The sequence below is a fragment of the Rhodamnia argentea genome, chromosome 3 (assembly GCF_020921035.1).
Source record: "Rhodamnia argentea isolate NSW1041297 chromosome 3, ASM2092103v1, whole genome shotgun sequence".
Taxonomy (NCBI): Eukaryota; Viridiplantae; Streptophyta; class Magnoliopsida; order Myrtales; family Myrtaceae; genus Rhodamnia; species Rhodamnia argentea.
Genome location: NC_063152.1, coordinates 11,990,205 through 12,009,706, shown reverse-complemented (window position 1 = coordinate 12,009,706; position 19,502 = coordinate 11,990,205). Strand labels below are relative to the sequence as shown.

General features: G+C 37.7%; 2 protein-coding genes across 2 annotated transcripts; both read left to right on the top strand.

Moving 5' to 3' along the window:
- The first annotated feature begins 3,321 nt into the window (after positions 1-3,321).
- On the top strand, positions 3,322-4,104 carry LOC125314101. Its single transcript, XM_048275559.1, has one exon. The coding sequence runs from the start codon at positions 3,322-3,324 to the stop codon at positions 4,102-4,104; it is 783 nt and encodes a 260-aa protein (XP_048131516.1).
- Positions 4,105-10,275: 6,171 nt separating this feature from the next.
- LOC115753788 (secreted acidic protein 1A-like) lies at positions 10,276-11,182 on the top strand. The gene is made up of 2 exons (XM_030692599.2): positions 10,276-10,371; positions 10,892-11,182. Exons 1-2 carry the CDS (start codon positions 10,276-10,278, stop codon positions 11,180-11,182), a joined length of 387 nt encoding a protein of 128 aa, XP_030548459.2.
- The last annotated feature ends 8,320 nt before the right edge of the window (positions 11,183-19,502 follow it).

Here is a 19,502-nt window from a genome sequence, read left to right as displayed (position 1 = left end):
GTGAATTACTGGGCATTTACTCCTTTGGCGGTGAATGCAATATAAGCTCACTACCAAAGGAGATTTGTCCAGCAATTCACCGTTGCAATCTTCATCAAATCTGGGATGTTTCATTTAGGTTTTCTATATTTATCTTAGTTTAGTTATCTGTCCATTTACTAATTTTCCCACATATTTGTTCTTGGCATTTTCTTGTAATCTTGCATATACGATTGTAGATAATGTCGCATCAACAGATTTATGTCGTGTTCTTCCCGAGAAGAGATGTGTACATGTTTATTAAAAGGTTTTCACTTTAACTTTTGGGGTTCGTACTGCAGTTGTAGTATTTCACTCGAAATGCGACACCCACTTGATAATTACTGCAGTTGTCTTAAAGACATGTGGTAACCAGATTTTAGCTGATGAAGAGCCCGATATTGACCTGGTCATAAACCCCCAATAAGTGAGGGCATTTTTGAGAACTCATATGACTACTTTAATAAAATTGATTGTGTAAAGTTTATTGAATTATTGAGTATGTACTGGTTTTACCAGTTCGATCCCTCCATAATATTTCTTGCTAGTCTATAATATGCCTTGTCGGCCATATTAGAGATGAAAAACGTACGTGTGTCAGTTTTTTTTTTTTTTATGTTGAATGACTTTATTTAATCATTTGTTCTTGTTAAAATGGATTCTATTTTCGTAAACTCTTTATGAATGTTAAATATGTCTAATTGTGTGGAAACAAATCCACGAAAGAATGCAATTTTTCTCGCAACACAAATCTTTTCACGCCAAATCTAAACCCGTCAAATTACATGTCATGCCATGCCATGCAAACAGATCACATTGATATTGCTGGATTATTGTCTACTTATAAACTAGGAAGCATCAACTCTCTTTGGGAGTCTCCGAGGTGAGTCCGACACTTTTCGGCATGTGACCGACATATGGTTAGCACTCCGGACACGCGACTTTAGCATCCCGACACACACGAGATCAATTTTAAGAATTTTCATTAAATTAGGGATCAAAATATAAATTTATCAAAAATATATATACTTACGTCATATACACAGCCACCTCAATATTACTATACCTAGTCAGTCCAAAAAAACCTAATTATAAATCCTCAATAAATAAATAAAAATTCATTGCCGATATCTTTATAAATACACGATATCTTTGAAACTAAACATCCGTGGGGAAATCGAAAGTCGCGCGCGTGACATGGGAGTACGAGAAACACGCGCGAAATTGTTAATCTTTTGCCCGTGCGTTTAAGAGTTGACCATGAGTCAAAATTGGAGTTTCTCAATTAACATAATAAAAAAAATATATAGGATCAGAATATTCACCAAAAGGAGCTTTTTCCTCATTTACCGTCCTGCCCTCGAGCATTACCAGAACATCACCTTTTTTTTTTGGGGGGGGGTCAAAACCAAACCAATGAAACCATCACGTTGACCGCGACCTACTAACAAACGAAAAATGTCTTATTCAACGTAAATTGATCAAAGTACGGAGCCATCGCCTGGCTGCCCACGCAAAAAATTTAAGAAAACACGTAATCATTGGCTTAGATCCCTCATGTTAGGTATCCTTAAACACGTTTGAATTGGTCCAAGCCACTTTCTTTTCATTTAGTTAAGATAATAAAAATAAGGATTAATACAATGAAAAACCTCAAACTGAAACACCTGTGATAAATTTATCCAAAATTATCTTTTACCACAAAAAAACCCACTTTGGTATCTTGGTGAAAAATTTACCCTAAATTAATTGGTACTTCTATGATATATTTACACCAAATAATTTTTTCGACCACCAAAAATCTCAAATTGGTATGTCTAAGACAAATTTACCATCCGTTAATTTTCGTTAAATTAGATTGATACCACAAAAACCCCATGCCGACACACCTATGACAAGCAGAGAATAAAAATCACAAACCGATACATCCGTCAACGGGAACATATCATCTAACTTATTAATTTGAAGGTAAAATTTAACGGGAACTAACAGAGAATAAATTTGTCAAATGTGTATCAATTTAGGATTTCTAGTGATCAAAAAATTAGTTCGAGTAAAGTTGTCACAACTGTACCGGTTTCATATTTTTCGTAGGCAAAAAATAGGTGTATCAATTTGAGATATTTTGTGATAAAAAAAATAGTTTGGAGTAAATTTGTTATAAGCATACTTGTTTTGGGTTTTTCGTGGCATTGATCCTAAAAATAAAAGCTTCCATTTTTTTTATTTCGAAGACAAAATGTTGAAAGTAGATCGATATTCAAGCAGATTTGTCATAAGGATCGACTTTTCAATTGATTTTGCTTTGCTTTCTCTGCACAAATCAAGATTAGAATAGGTGAAAAGGAAAAGAATAGTTCGTGTAGATAAACACTTTGGTGGATATAAACTCTCTAATCTTGAAGCAACCCAAAGCGACTGGCTTAGCGGGGAACAATGCTTAGAGGAATCCGTTAGTGTATGTTATGTACAAGCAACAAGATGTTGCTTTTAAGGGTCAATTTTGAAAAGTTGGTTGTCCTCCTAATTTAATTGGTGAAGGGTCACATCGTCTTCTATGGGGTTACATAAATTCGACGCACATAGTGCCTGAATCTATGGCCAACTTTTGCGTTGGACATTTGTACCTCATGTGAAGAAACTTTTTAACTTATGGCACTCAGAAAAGTTGCAATGACGAGAATGATACATATATCTTGACTGATTAGTTAAGGTTTAAATTGGACATTTCGAATCAAGACTGAGATACTTATGCCAGCACCAAGAAGTGGTAGCTACACTCGTCATTCCTTTGCCACTCTTTTTACTTAGCGAAGCAAGACAAATGGTTTCACATGGTTTAGCTCGCACTAAGACCAGACTCTCTTTTTTTTTTGTTTTGGTAAAAAATGTAAGTATTATAAAGTAAATGAAATACAGTAGCTTAAGGGCATCCTCCAGCGTTACGCGGTTAAGATTCTTATTTTCTCCATATCAAATAAAAATTTTGATTTTCTCTGATTAAGAGCCACGTCAGCTCTCTCTCTCTCTCTCCCTCGCACTTTCTAGGAAAAACCGGACCTTCTCGCGTGATGTAATCAGGGCTAAAAGGTCCAATGAAAATTCAAACAATTCGACAAAGACCCAAGACCAAATCAATCAAGTAACACTCAAACGTGTGAACATTGATTTTGAGTCTTTCTCGTAAACAACAGGAAAGCCCAAGGGCAATCTCGGTGATTGAGAGTCTCTATATATATACACTAAGCAGCCCAATCCCTAGTTAAATCTCCATAATCACGCAATTTCCTCTGGCCGCCATTGATGGAAGAAGCCGACGCAGTCATGAAGATCATTGATAGATGCTGGTTCGAGCTCGAGATCTTCAAGAAACGACCAGACACTTCGCCTTCTTCAACCTCCAGATCCGATCCAGGTCAACAATGCATAGGAGGAATACCCGAAGACGAAAACCCGTGTATTCATCTTTCCCGGGCTCCGTCCATTCTTGTGAGGTCCATGAGCGATCAAACGAGCATCATCCCAACAAGCTTCCCATCGAGCTCTCTCTCTGCAGACTCAGTCCTTTGCACGACGCCTTTGCACAGCATGATCTATGAGGAAGAAGAAGGTTTCAACTGGAACAACCCGAGAAGCTCGGCATTCTCGCGGGGAAAGAAGGGCCGTGCGGGAGGAAGAGCGAAGAGGAGGTCCCTGAGCAAGAGCTTGTCGCAGCTCGAGTTCGAGGAGCTAAAAGGTTTCATGGATCTCGGGTTTGTCTTCTCGGAGGAAGACATAGATGACTCGAGCTTGGTCTCCATCATTCCTGGGCTACAGAGACTGGGCAAGAGAATTAAAGATGGTGAAGAAGATGATGACGATGACGAAGAAGCCGATCATCGTCAGGAAGATGGTGATGAGAAAGAGCGTGTTGGCGAGTCTGCAGGTATCGCTAGGCCTTATCTCTCGGAGGCGTGGGAATGGTGGGAGGAGAAGGAGGAGGAGGATCCATTGATGAACTGGAAGGTTCCTGCTCTTGGGAACGAGACGGACATGAGAGAGAGTCTCAAATGGTGGGCTCACACCGTTGCTTCAACTGTTATATGACGGTTGTTTTCTGTCGTTGTTGCTATTGGTTCAATTTGGAAGTTTTGATAATTCTTCTTTCTTCCCTGTTCTCGTCGTGTAAAAATATCTCTCGATTTTGTTCATGTACATATGATTACACATGAATTATTTGTCAATGACATTGGAAATTCTCATCTTGGGCAACTCATGATTTTGCTTTGTTTAAGGAAAGCAGAAATTATGTTTTTTTTTTTTTACAAACAATATTATAAGCAGTTATTTTTCATGGATCCATCTTTATTGGGTGACTCCCCTTTTCCCCAAAAATCAAGACAACATATGTCAGCTTGGTTCATCAATGATTTGATTTTTGACATTATTTTCAACGTAATTGGTGGTGGTTTATGTTAATTGCGTAGAAGCAATGACTTCTTGTCTCCATGTATCATCTAAGAGCTTCTGAATCTTATTATCCCTTTGAATTACATGAAAGAATTGTCTTGGGAATGGCTATACCGAGAAAGGGTGTGCATCGGTCTCAGTCCAACTCAGGAATCAGACTGGACTAGTTGTTTTGGGTGGTTTCCACGGAAATTGGCCCGGTTCCCAATTCTTAGGAAGGAACTGGATTGACCATACTGAATCGGTCCAAGTGTATTATTTTTTTAGTTTTTTATTCGGCAAGAGCAAAGAGTACAAATTTGTTGTAGAAGTAACCTATCCTTTCACTAGTAACTTCCGTGTGCTTAATAATTTCGTTCTACACTAAAGTAGCTTTCAATATACTTAGGAACTTTTGAAAAAGAAAATATGACATTTAAAAAAGGACTGCTCCAGTTTGATTCCAAAGTGAACACGGTTGGCTCCCACTTCCCGGTTTCACGGACAGGAAGCTGTCCGATCGGATTCCTAGTTGCAAGGAAACATTGAATCACAACAATTGTCGCTGAGGTTCTCTCCTTTTAAGTTTCACATCGATTGTCGCTGAAGTTTTCTCCTTTTAATTTTTTTTGTACATATATAATGCTTGCTTTAGAAAAATAAAATATTATAGTTCGACGGATATTCATTTGATACACGTAAATCGACATTATGTCTGAGTGCACAAATCTCTACGGGAGTCTTTTGTCAAAGTTTTGCCACTTGTCGCGTGTTTAGCATCTAGCCGCATCTGAAATTTGAAAGACCATCCCTCTTTGTGCTCTCTTTCTCTTCCTCGAGAAGGATGACTTGTAATTTTGACTCGTCGTCGCTAGCACCATCACCTAGAGTTAGATGAATAGGTTATTTAGACCAATCTTGAGGAATCAAATCGAAATTAAAATAGTCAAGATAAATGTCATGCGAAGTCAAAGTCTGTTGTGTAATATTATAATTAGATTCACTTGTGTGCAATATACCAACAAAGATAATATTAAGGAGTTGAGGGATATAGAGAATTGCACCTAGATGTTATAGTGGTTTGGCTCATTGCAAGCCTATGCCCTCTCCATGCAAACAGCCTATTGGCTAAATGTCACTAGTGAATTAATAAAAGATTACAATGAGTAATACTTCTCAGATTGACACTACCTCACACAATCACTCTTTTCAATGCTTCTCAAGGATTACAACTTTGAAGCTCACTAAGACAAGTGTATAAGAATTGAAGTTCTCTTTGACATTGGAATTTTCAACCCTTAATCTCATCTTGCACTTTTGGCACCTTGGTATCCTTTGACACTCATCCACTTTCAATCTACCCATTGGACAGTCATTAGAGGATCACTTTCCAATCAACTCATTGGACAATATTGTATAAAGAAAATTAAGTAGCCATTGAGAGATAAACTCAAAATCTCCATGGATTCAGTTGCTAATCCCTCCAAGCGTATTGGCAATCACGATTCTACCTCCTTGTTCACCTATCTAAGATCCTTCTAAGGTTTACCTAACTTCCTGTTCAAGGCTTGTTCACCTTCAACTCAGGTACATCCAACTTGTAGACACATCACGCCTAATGCCTTGTTCATCATTGATAGAGAATTCATAACCTTCACACGTTCTATCAAGACATCATCTACATAACGGCTTGCACATCTTTCTTCGGATTCTACTTAATCAATAAACACATTTGTAGCTCTTTTTATTATTTTGTCATCTTCAAAACATCAAAAAGGATTTCCCTAAAAATCTTTCTCTTTTTGATGATGACCAAATAATCTTTGAATATGCAGATGTGCAAATACGTTCTAAAGATAGTGAATTAAACATATGTGAAAAGTAAAAGAGATATGCTTATCTTTCCAAAAATCAGAATTTAGATCAAGGCATAATATGCATATAATTCAATTTCCAATTTTAAGAAATATTCAAAGAATGTAATCAGAAGATATCATATAAATTGAGTATCATAATATATTTGAAATATAATCACTACTCAATATTATGCACCAAATAAATTTAAAATTATAATATATATATATTCTCTCCCCCCTTTTTCTCATAATCAAAAAGCGATAATAATGAAAAGGGTATCATGTAGAGAACATGCAATCAATTCATCTTCACACAATCAGATGCAATGTATTTGGCATGAATGTAATCTTCCGATGCAATATCTTGCACATGCTTAATCGAACGTAAAAAAGAAATATTACGTGTAACTCATATTCTGCAGAATCGGATGTCATATACATCAACAAATATATATAAAGGAACACGGATAAATTTCACTGCCTTTTTGTTATAATGAAACGATGATGCAAATAAGAGATTTGTTAATGACAAATAGTAAGGGAAATGGAATATATACTAACCAAATTATATGGAACTTTGCAAGTTCTAACACACATTTACCTTTTTGTCCATCATCAAAATAGTAATTAAGATCAAGCAGAGACTAAATCAACTTTATCAGGATTTTCTCATACTTGATCAATGCTCTCCCTCAATTTGTTCTTTCTTTGAGACGATTCTCCCATTTTATTAGCATTTTTTCCACATTTTGCTCTTCATTTCTTTTCTTTCTCCCCTTGTCATCAAGATAGTATTTGTGAATGGCTTGTATTGTCGTTTTTGCAAGACAAAACTTTGTTCCTTTATTTCCTTTTGAAGGGTAATACATCTAAAAGCTAATCCAGATTTATAAACGCAGCGGAAGAATTATAGATCTGCATACCTATAATTGCCGTACATTCGCACTTGCCAACCAACCTATCCCGCTCTGGTTCCATTGGTAACAGTCTTCACACATTATGCACTCAATCACGACACTATCGGGTCGCCGGCCAGCTAGCTCGTGTGGGTCTCATCTCAATTTTAGGCTACCATGATCACACAGCAAAGGCCTACTCCAAGTCACTTTCAAAGGCACACATACAACTAACTTTCACCATCCTCCCACCAAACATCCTTAAGTATTTCCTCACTCACGGTATTTCATCTATCGCTCTTTCCTTGTCCATCATTCGAGATGCAATGCTATACACATGCCACATCAAAATTACGGGGGTTTAACTCAAGAAAACATTTCAAATAACAAGTAGTTCAGTTTGAAATACTCTACATTTTGAGAACTGTTCCAACGTTTAAAAAGATTTAGGTTTCGAAAATAACTCAAACTTAGCAAAACACCTATATCTAACTTTTTCTATGTATGGCTTGACTCATTCCTGCTTCTATCGCCATCTTAAAAGCCTGCCAAGAGCCACACCTTGTCCAGGCCTCTCTCGCCCGACGTCACTCCCCGGCCTCATTAGATGAGGTCGTTGCGAGCCCATCGGTCTTCTCATAGTTCGTCCCCAAGTAGAAGTCCTGTTCGATAAGTCCCACACCAAGTCTCACGGTTTGTAGGCATCTCATATCACTCATCCCATAACAAGCTATTAGTCGGATGATATGATCATGCATGCACGTTTCAAAACTCAATAGTTTTAATGTAATAAATCCCTACAATGCATGAACGTCCTCACGACTCTTCACGTACCTTTCACTTTCATTTCAATCCTTAACCTAGGCTAACATCTTAAACCATTAAGCAACCATCAAATCACAGATCATTTGACTCAAATCAATCTATAAACTCCTCATCCGGTCGCTATTCATTTTTGTATTATGGTCATACACTCAAATAGGCCATTCGCCCAAAATCGACAGTTAAGCCTTAAAGCACAAGCTCAAATTCAACCATAACACTTCACAATCACTGTTTGCTTCCTTACGAATCTCACTTCATCATAACAGAACCTTCAGGAAGAATCGATAACTAAAACCCTAGATTCAAGCCTAAGATACCACAAAAGTTAATCCATCATACTCCACACTTTAAGCCTATCGATAAATCGTTACCATTTTGACATGTCGTCCATTCCAACTATCGATCACTACACTACAACCACAAACAACCACGGAGATTATTATTTCCTCCATAGTGATCGACCAACTTCTTCTTAGCTAAAAGTAGTCTAAGCTACCGCTTATCCCCTACCAAACACAAACACAAGCACTTGTATATTTTATCTCGTACGTACCTACCAAACATTTCATCCACAAGCGCACCATATCACTACACTAACCTGCCTCGATACCAAGTACGTAAGAAATGACCCTCAATCATCCTGCTCCGATACCACATTGTGAGGGACTGTCCTTAATCCGTACTCTGATTATGTTCTGTTTTAATCTTTTATTACATAAACGGGGGCGCATGTGGAAGACTGAACAGAATGATAAGTGCATGTAATACTATAGGCAGCTACGATGCCTAAAGGGTATAGCCATACTCATAGGGTTCACTAACCTATAATATTCATACATAGCACTCAAATAGTAAAATTATACTACCAATCTGGAAAATTTGTGCTTTTATATATAATAAATGAGTTCGGTGAATCATCCAAGGCCAATCAAAAGAAACTAACAATAGGGAGACAATAAAAAAGGCTCAGCTCCCTCCAACCATCACCAACAATGCGCACCACCAACGTCATCATATTACCTCGTGGCTAACATAAAAAAGTACTTGCTGCGTCATCGTAATTCAAAAGATTACTTGTACATCTATTACCCCCACCCCCAAGCTCCACTACTCTCCACTCTTGCCAATGATCCTCCCTCCAATGTCGTCTTTCCCATCACTATGCTCGCTCGCGAGACGGGAGAGCTATGATCCATGCTACACACCCAAACCTTGGATGTAGGTGGCCATAAAACGATGCTCGATACATCCCACTAAAGGACCCACATCGATTACTATGATTGTACACAGTCTCTCGTAACAGTTGTAAGGTGGATAGGGCATAGAACGCTGCTCCCAAGTGTGAGTGATACACACCGGCGCCGAAATGAAGAATAGCTTTGACCAACAGACAAGAGGACGACATGTCTAAGCAACTAAAAAATAGTGCCAACAACAAAAGTGAGTAGAACTTGGTACTAAGCAAGCAACCATCTTACCCGGTCTCTAAATAGTCAAATTAAAACTTGTCAAATATTGTCAGGTGTCAGAACTATACCTTCCTCAAAATAGGCATACCGAAAGTCCCCAAGTTCATCCTTTTTCCCACCAGCTAGATTTTCACTTATACACAATACATCTATCTTACAGATATATACTATTTAGCATGGATCAGCTCAATTAATTATCCCCTAGCCAAACAAAATTTCCTTGCACCCGGTGAAACTCTAATCCAACGACATTCCACAACCCCAACCAGCTAGGTTAAAACTTAATTTCCGAATGGCCCGTGGTATAACTATACTAAACCGATCATTCATTGTACTTATGCAAGTCAATTCCCTCACCAAGCTCTCATCCAAACCCTCGACCACACCTTACCGACTTACTCTCAATTTCAATTCACTCGAGACTCCATATGCAAAATTGAACCAGCAAGCGCAACATATAGCTGCCCTTTCCCCGAACCATACAATCCTAAAATATTCATTGCGGTGCATCCGCTCCTCACAACTTCAACCCACACCAATCCGACTAGATTGAGCAGAATAGAAGCAAATTAGGATCATTACTTGCCTCGAGGTTGTACGTGACGAGTAGGAGCAAAAATAGCGAAGGAACACGGTCGAATCAGCTTCCTCTTCCTCTCGGCATCGCGAACCAAACGGCATGTAGGCAAGCGTAAAGTGCTGAGTAGGTGGTAAATGAGCTGATGGGATGATGGCGCGGTTGGGGGACTTATGTGGGCTCATTGGCATTGGGCTGCTGAGGCAATGGAACTCAGCCGAGCTCAAAGATGCTCGGGCGGAGCTATCGAGGAAGAGAGCGAGAGGGAGGATGGGGCATTTAACGTGGGTGGATCCCACGAGGTGAAAGGGATTCGCGGGAAAAGAGAGTGAGTAAGAGAGAGAAAATGGGTGGAGGAATGAGTGGAGTTGGATCAAAAGGGCTTCGTGCCAATTTTGTAAATCGAGCTCGCGTCAAAACTAATTCACACAAATTACCACTGTCCAATAATTTCTGATAGTTCATTCAATAATACTTTTTTAAAAAATTAACATTTAAATGATCAAAAAAAATGTTATTGCCAAAGTGAGTTTTTTGAAAAATATTTTTCAAATTACTCATTTTTCACGAAATATACAAAGCCTTAGAGTATTGGCATTTGTTAGTTGGTGATGATATTAGTACACTATCTACGCATGTATGCAACTACCTTCTTGTACCACGTTAGAGTCATCAAATTATGCATGGCATATGAAAAATAATATTTATTTAATTTATATGTTTAATAAGATCAACAAAAACACAACCACAGTGAACTATCGCTATACGCTCAATTTGGGACTGTGAAAACAACATATTGATCATGACTCGGAGGCTGTATAGGGTGTCCGACTGCAAGATGATGACCTGGATCTGTTGGAGCCGAGGCCGGAGAAGTGTGTTGATGAAGAGGGCGATGGTGATGTACTGGATCCGTTGGAGCCGGGGCTGGAGAAGTGTGCTGATGATGATGGCGATGGTGATGATCTGGACTCGTTGGAGCCGGGGCTGGAGAAGTATGTTGATGATGATGGCGATGATGGTGCTGGTGATGGTGATGACCTGGATCTGTTGGAGCCGGAGCTGGAGAAGTATGTTGATGATGATGGCGATAGTAATGGCGATGGCGATTGACCTCTTCGACCATCGTTGCCTCATATCCGTCATTGGTTGACATCGGAGAAAGCATATGACGATGACCTAGACTTGTAGGCCTTAATGTCTCTTCCGTTGGAGCCCGGGCTGGAGAAGTGTGTTGATGATGATGGCGATGGTGATGATCTGAACTCGTTGGAGCAAGGGCTGGAGAAGTATGTTGATGATGATGGCAATGATGGGGATGGTGATGGCGATGGCGATGACCTGGATCTGTTGGAGTCGGAGCTGGAGAAGTATGTTGATAATGATGACGATGGCGATAACGATGGCGATTGTCCTCTTCGACCATCGTTGCTTCATATCCGTCGTTGGTCGACATCGGAGAAAGCACATGACGATGACCTGGACTTGTAGGCCTTAATGTTTCTTCTATTGGAGTAGGGGCTGGAGGAATATGGAAATGATGATGGCCATGGTGATGGCGATGATGATGGCAATTGTCCTCTTTGGCCATTATCGCATCATACTCTCCGCTGGTCGACATTGGAGAACACGCAGGATGTCCAGCACCAGGAGTATGGCCTGGACTAGAAGGTACAAGTGTCTCTACCGACGGAGCCGGTGCTAGAGGTGCCACGATCCATGGTGGAAAGTGAAAATTACGATTGTTCTTGTCCACTTGGCGCATCATCACCTCGTATTCTCCGTCGCCCGATATCAAGGGGAGGTTGTTTTTCTCCAGCTTCCAATTCCTTCCTTCAGACAATCCGACCGTAGAGAAGAGAATCAAAGCAAGTGCGAGGCTAACAACAGTTGTCATATTCAAAGCCATTGACAACTAGAGAAGGAAGAATATGCTGCATTACTCACCTCAACTCGGGATATATAGAGCTCTTCGTGGGTCATTAACTTGGGAAATTTGGAAAGGCGATAATGACTACGCCATGCATGAAAAAAAAAAATCCAATTTTGTTTTTTTAATAGAAGTAAATCCAATTTTGTTTTTTTATAGAAGTAAACCCGATTTTTTATAGAAGTAAATCCAATTTTGTTTGATTTGTGAAACTTTATTGCACCTCGAGAAATGCATTTTGTTCTTTTGCGAACGGAACCCGGTCTCAAGATTTCCATATGAGAAGAAAATATGATTTCAAAATTACCATAAAAGTCCTCGACAATTGGATAATCCATTGAAAATGATCACTTGGATAATCGTTTGTATCACTTATATTCTTTAGGATAGTGAATTGATTTGTAAAATATTTGTTTAAAAATATTTGCTCATATCACTTATAAAAAATGAATAAAAGAAAAAAATCACGAAGGACCGATATCTCTAAATTACTCTCTTAACTATTTGCCATAGATTGTTATCATGTTTAGGAGAACACATGAAAATCAAATTAACATATTTATAGTACCTACCGAATTAGGAATATAATTTGCATATCTAATTATGCCGCTATTCTACAAAAGTAGAAATTAGGAACTATATATAAATTGATGTTATTCTGCTAGAATACATTCTTGCACTAGATTACCCGTATTAAGTAAAAACCAATCAACATGTTTGGATTCATTTTAAAATAACAGTAGGAGGGTTAGATCAGATTTGGAGTCGGATTGGCTTGGCCTGAAATTCCAACATTCTAATACGAGACTCGAGGGGTTATGCAAGCCCATATAATTTCCATAAAAATATTTTCAAACTATAGTTCTTTTCACAAAAATTCGATTTTCTAAAATGGTCTACTACACATTTGAATAAGCCGAATAATAAAATTGACTTAGTCATTTCAAAACATGCATACATGCATCATCATATAGAAAATCAATACATGTAGTCACTTGCGGCAGCATACACACACACACTAAGATCCTTGCATTCAAGACAACACTCAGCCATTGTGTGACATAATCTTTCCTTGGAGGTTATGTATGCCACGCCATCATTATGGATATTACTGGTAGAAAGTCCAACCCAAAAGCATAAACCGATAGGTATATGGAGATCACATGAATATAAAGAAAATATAAGACCTGTTATCGAGTAATGTGAGACAACAACTTCAACACCCCTTCTCACGTGTAAGTTGGATTATGAGTGGCACATGAAATTTGACTAATGGGGGTGGATGCACATTTGCAGATAACATTAGTTTTGATACCATATTAGGTTTAAAGAAATAAATAATGGGATAGATGATTTACCATTAAGCACAAGGCCAAAATAAATATACATACAAGGAAGGGTATAAACGTAAATATAAGCAATAAAGGGAAAAGCTCTAATCCTAATATATACAATATATCTAACAATTACATGGGTTGATATTTGTAAAATTAAAAGGCACGCAACATGCCCCGGAGTTATTCTTGGAATGTAACATGATGTGGTTCACTTAATTTCATCTATAGAATTAATAAAAATATTAGCATTTATGATATAGAAGATCACATAATAAAGGAAAGTATTGCGCTTTTTCTACTCCCTCTTTCACTAAGACACTTCATTTTAAAGTACTTTGACCACTTTATCCTTTGTGGTTCTCACGTTTTTGGTATCTCTTGACACCTAAATTTTGAATTTTTTTTTAATAATTTATTTTGCATAGAAACTATGAATTAAACTTTAGTTTCTATAAAAAAAATAATTTATTTAATTAGCATGCATAATTAATTAATTTAGATTAGTATACATGACATCATTTGCATCAATCTAAACCGGCGGCAAGGAAATTACGGCCGATGGACTTAAGTGGATAGTGAAACATTCAAGAACGAAGGCAAAGAAGAAGCTGAGCAGATCTGCAAACAACGCCCGTGACTCACCCAGCAACATCAATCCACCTGGTGCTTTGACCGAAGATGCAGCCGCAACACCAGTAGAAGAGACTTGTCCTATTCGGCGGGCCTCTTCATAGTCAAGAAGCACTATAAGGCCATCTATCCGTAAGTCAAGCTCGCTCTTGTCATAATCACCACCGTGCGTGACCTTCCCCTGAGCCGGTTCCAAGATTCGAAGTTTGATCCACAAGATTTGATGCAAGCTTGAATTGGAAATACAATGTTGCAAAGTGGTATATTTTCTAATTTGGTTACTTTTGATATTTGGTTGCCTATTTTGAAAATGTCATTGCTTGATATAGAATAATGCGATATTTGATTGCCTAATTGGAAGATTGCATATCTAGAATTGAATATCTTAAAAAATCTGGCAACACATCGCTTGTCTAAATTGGAAGATTGCATATCCGATTTGAATATTCTTGAAAATCTTGCAATATATCGTCTTGCCAAAATTGAAAGATTACCAATCGGATGTGAATTTTCATAAAATCTTGCCTAATCTGAATAGGATTTCAAAATTTTTGGATATTCAGAGAATATTCAAAATGCAATCGATTAGGAAGCTTCCTAACTTGCAACCGCACACGAGAAAATAAGTCTGTCTATTAGGCTCTAGATAGAATTATTTACATAGCGGGCATTTTGAATTTAAGGGTTGATCTATTAGGCTTTAGATCAAAACTTAATTCCGAAAAAAATAACAGTAATTATCTTTCATTAAAAATTTCTTTAATTTTAATAATTAGGAAAAACAAAAATAAAAAATTTCTAATGTTCACCCTTTTATCATAAATTGAAAAATTCAGAAAGATTTTAGTAGGATGTGGCTTCTTAAAAATCACATATTATCAGTTTTTTTTTTAGAAAGATCATATTTTCTAGAACACCTATCTAGTAGTTCATGTTCATTAGATAAAATATTTTTAGATCTATTAGGGTAGATTTTAATTTCAAAAATGTAGACAAAAGGTTAAAATATTTTTCTAAAATTTTGGGATTTGATGCAAACTAATTTTAATACTTTTAAGATAATCTTGAATCAATTCACTCTCATTTTCATTAATCCTTAATTTCGAAAATCACACAAAAATACAAAGAAAAATTCAGAAAGAGAAAACCCAAAAAATTGCACCTATGAACTTCTAATCAGATTTCATCAGAATTGCCAAGTTAAACATTTTTCATGAAATTGGCACCGAAAGGGCATTAATTGAAAAATTAATGTAACCAAGTCCTTAAACTTAAAATTTTTGGGTCGTAGTAAAATAAAATAGTCTCCTCCTGCTATTTTATTAAGTTTCTAATCAACCTCTCAAAATTATTAGTGACGGCTCCGAAAAATTAAAAAATCTTTTGAAAGATAATCATTCAAATCATAAGCCAAGATTTGGTAGGACTTGGTAGAGTTTGAGCTAAGTTAATTAATTTGATATTCCATTAACCCAAAATTAAAAATCGAATTTGAAGTCGCGACAGTTTGACGACTCCATTAGGGACACTTAAAATTTTCGAAATTTTAACAGGACTTAAGCTAGAAAATTTTCGTGGAAAAATTCTTTTGGTTTGGCAATCTTGGTTGAATTCTAATCTTCAGGTGTTAAATGATTTTACAAAGTGTGAATTATAAGGGGTGGAGTCTATGGCTAACTCTTTGTTTTGTAGGCTTGGTGAATGAAATTTTTTGTTTTTGAATTGTTGGAGCGCTAATTGCTTTTAAATGTCGTGCAAGCTTTAGTGTAATTGCACAACACCATGTATGATTCGTGATCGAGCGCGGGTCACACCAATAGTTTTAGGATGGTATCTAAATGGTTCTTTAATCTTGGTAGTAAGGTCTCGCTAAAAGTTATCCCATTTTGGTCCCAAAATTCTTTAAAAAAAATGGCTCAAGGGTTTTTCTTATGCACGTGGAGCTACAATGCATAGACGTTGCCCTTGTCGACGAACCAAGCCGAAGTGATTGAAGCCGACTAGCCATGACTATGTATGACGACTAATCATGGCGAACGTGCGCAAGGCCGCAACAAGTCATTTTGTTTGTCAATTCACTTTGCTAATTGAACAAAAAATTGAATCCATGACTCATGCATGTCATTGGGGTTGCCATTTTGCTTTGAAGGCGGTAATCTCGTGAACTTTATCTCCTGTTATCTTATTTTATTTTGGTACGGTCCATGATTTAGGTTAATCCATTTGGCACGTGATTTATATACAAATGGATCGCACCGATCTTCATTTTGTGTCTACTTCGAAGTTAGAGCTCAAGAAGTTATGGGGTCGATTAAAGATCGGATGGTCAGCGGTGCGTGCTCAAATGTATTGGTTACATGTTGCTAATCCTCGATATAGACATTCAGAGCGAAATCATGTACGTGCTAGGTAAGTGCGAGTTTGCTCCGACTTTAGAAGAATATGATATTGCCAATGAAAAATTGGTTGAGATTGAAGTAGCTGAATCACCCATTCGAGTCGACCCTATGATAGTGCTTGCTAAATTTTTTAATTGAAACAAAAAAGAAATTAAAAAGTGTTGAAAAGTAATTGTCAAGCATGCCCATTGTCCTGTCCAAATCAATGATTTAAAAATAACTCCGACCTCATGAGATCTTGGATCTTTATCCAAACCTTTTTCGAATTCCCATTCCTTCAAAATGTTATTGATCCTGTGATAGCTTGGACGGTAAAACAAATTTGTGGTGGAGTTAATTTTATAAACACTATCCTAGCTAAAATTTTCCTTTCATTGACGTTTTAAGGAAGGGAAAAAAATGAGATTTTCGAGTTCCAACTGAGCTATTACAAATCTGATTTTTCTCCCACCTTTCTCAATTTGGGGAAAACATGATATATTTGAATTGTGCATGATTGATAACCCTATTTTGAGGTTCAAATAATTGCAAGATCAAACTAAGAAATTGCACTATACACAATGAGTTGATTTGTTCAAAGACTCAAGCTCTAAGATTTTCCTTTGGCAAGCCATGTGATTCCGAATGGTTGAGGCTTGACTATACCATGGCGATCAGAAGCCTATACCTCTATGGGCATTTATGGACCGACAAGTTATCAACCCCTGCAAGTTATGTACCAGTTTCGAACTCTACAAAATATTCCACCTCCACTTAGGCCTAATGAAATCCAAGTCTGGTTCGAAAAAGGCAAGAACTACAGGGCTGAGCTTAAGTGTCATTCGAGGCTTGGCGAGAGGTGTTCCAATCAAAAGCTAACTTAGCCTACAGATGAGCCCACTGGAAGAATGAAGAGATACTATGCCATGGCCCGATATATTCAGCATCACACCATTCCTATTGAGATAATCCCAGAGATCCTAGCTGTGACAGAATAGTATACCTGCTAGACCTAGATCAGAATCAATGAAGAAAAGGCGTTGAAGGACCACAAACAAGCAGAAGCTTTGGCTAAGGAGAATGCACGACTTTGACACATGTTAAAGGCCCATTCGTCTATAGATCATGTGGCCTCCAAGAAAAGGAAAGTAGTTTGATGTCATTGGAAGTCTTTGTCCTTGCATTCCATCATTTCTACATTGGGATGTTCATTTGCAATCGCTTTTCATCCTTTATGTCGGATTATTGGAATATTCCTAATGCTGTTCTGATCGACCTATATTGGTTCTGCAATTTTATAAAATTCTCGGCTCCAAAATGGAACACAAATGCTTCACGAGAAACAAGATCCTGGTTTATAACCTGAAAATTTTTTGGATCAATTGAAGTCGTTTTTTATTTATTTCAGAATTAAACATGGGATCAAATGAACCTAATTTCCAAGACAGTTTCCACATGACTTTTAATTCGCAATTTTCGAATGGTTAGAGAGCTCTATTGCGAAAAGTTAAAACATGAAAGTTATAAACGGGCTTTGAATTAGTGGAATGAAAATTTTTGGAACTTAATTCGGAATTTTAATGGTCCATTTATCCCACAAACAAAAATCGAACGAGCCAGATTTTCTGATTAAGATTTTCTGAGAAAATGCATTAAACTGTACTATTCTGTATGCTTTTTGCTAGATCTTAAAACTCAAAAGTTGTTGCTCATCATCATCTTAACTATATGCCTGTAAATCTTGGCACCATTTCGAGTATCCTACAATTTAATAGCAATCTTTTTCCCGAAGGCGGACAAAATTGGGAATTTTCTGAAATGGAGCATTGGTTTCATATTTTCACTTTCACTTTGACTAAGTGATGCACTTAAATGGAAAGAGTCTAGGCAGGTATCATGGATCAACCTGCTGCACTTGAAATGTGTACTTATTCGTGTATTTCCCATTCACAGGGATTTAGGTTGTTACAGATCCTCCACAAGGACCCTAGGGCACTCGATCTAGAACGAGAGCCCGATAAAGCTGAGATCGTCGCACTTATTACAAAGAAGGTAAAAGAGCAAGTGAAAGTATTGAGTGAACAAATGGCCCACCTCATGGATATGTTTAAGGCCTCACAACAATAGGCGAACTCGAGTTCTCCATCAGCAATTCCTCAAATCAATCACTTTTACTTCCTTGACAGTCTTGCAAATAAATCGTCAAATAGATCTGATAGGGGGGAAAAAGCAGGCTTAGCAAAGGCAGAGTGTGTGGATTTACAGGGAGTGCGGCATTGGATATCTTATCTTCATCACACAAATAAGAGACTTTATACAAGTAATCTATTTTGGAAATATTTGAACCGCCAAAAGACGAGGCTAGATCTAAAGATATAGGGGCAATAAATGAGGACTATTCTCTGGATGACTCATGGATCATCAAGATATAAAAGATCTTCATTAGGCTGTATTTCATAGTCCAGATTTGAGTTCGAATAGGATAATTTGTTATGATATTCAGTGCTCTTGGACTTGTCCTGGACCAGATAAATTTTAGGGAAGAAATCTAGGATATTGGTGCGATACACCTAGATTAGATGAAAATAAAAACAAACCACAAAAAGAAGGCTAACAACAAGTTGTTGCTTGCTGCTTGCTGCTTGTGAAGATCAGCACCACCATCGGCATCGATGGTGGTGCAACGTGGAATCATGGCAAGATGGAGACACTTTTTATCAAGCTGCATAGATGAAAAAGCTCGCCGGAACAACACAATGAAGACAACTGCACACCTAGATGAAAACCTTTGCTCGATGACGACGAAGAACTCGGGCCCCAACAATGACCTCTGTGTGCCTCAATGAAGATCTCCGCGTTAGGATTCAACGCAAAATCACAATGAAGTAAAGTGTAAAAGCGAGAAAGAAAAAATTGTCTCAAGGTTTATCGTGGTTTGCCTTTAAACTAGGGTTACGACTAACAAAAGATTTCATTATACTTAGCACCTCGCACCTCTCATTTTACGTCATCCAATTACAAACGAAAAAGAGAATGTATAGCAATTATTATTCATGAGCCTAAACCCAAACTACTAAAGAAAAAATATGGGCTCAAACTATAAAAGTCATATGGCGGCTTCACTAGATCCTCGCCCATCACCAGGGAGCTGGACTCAC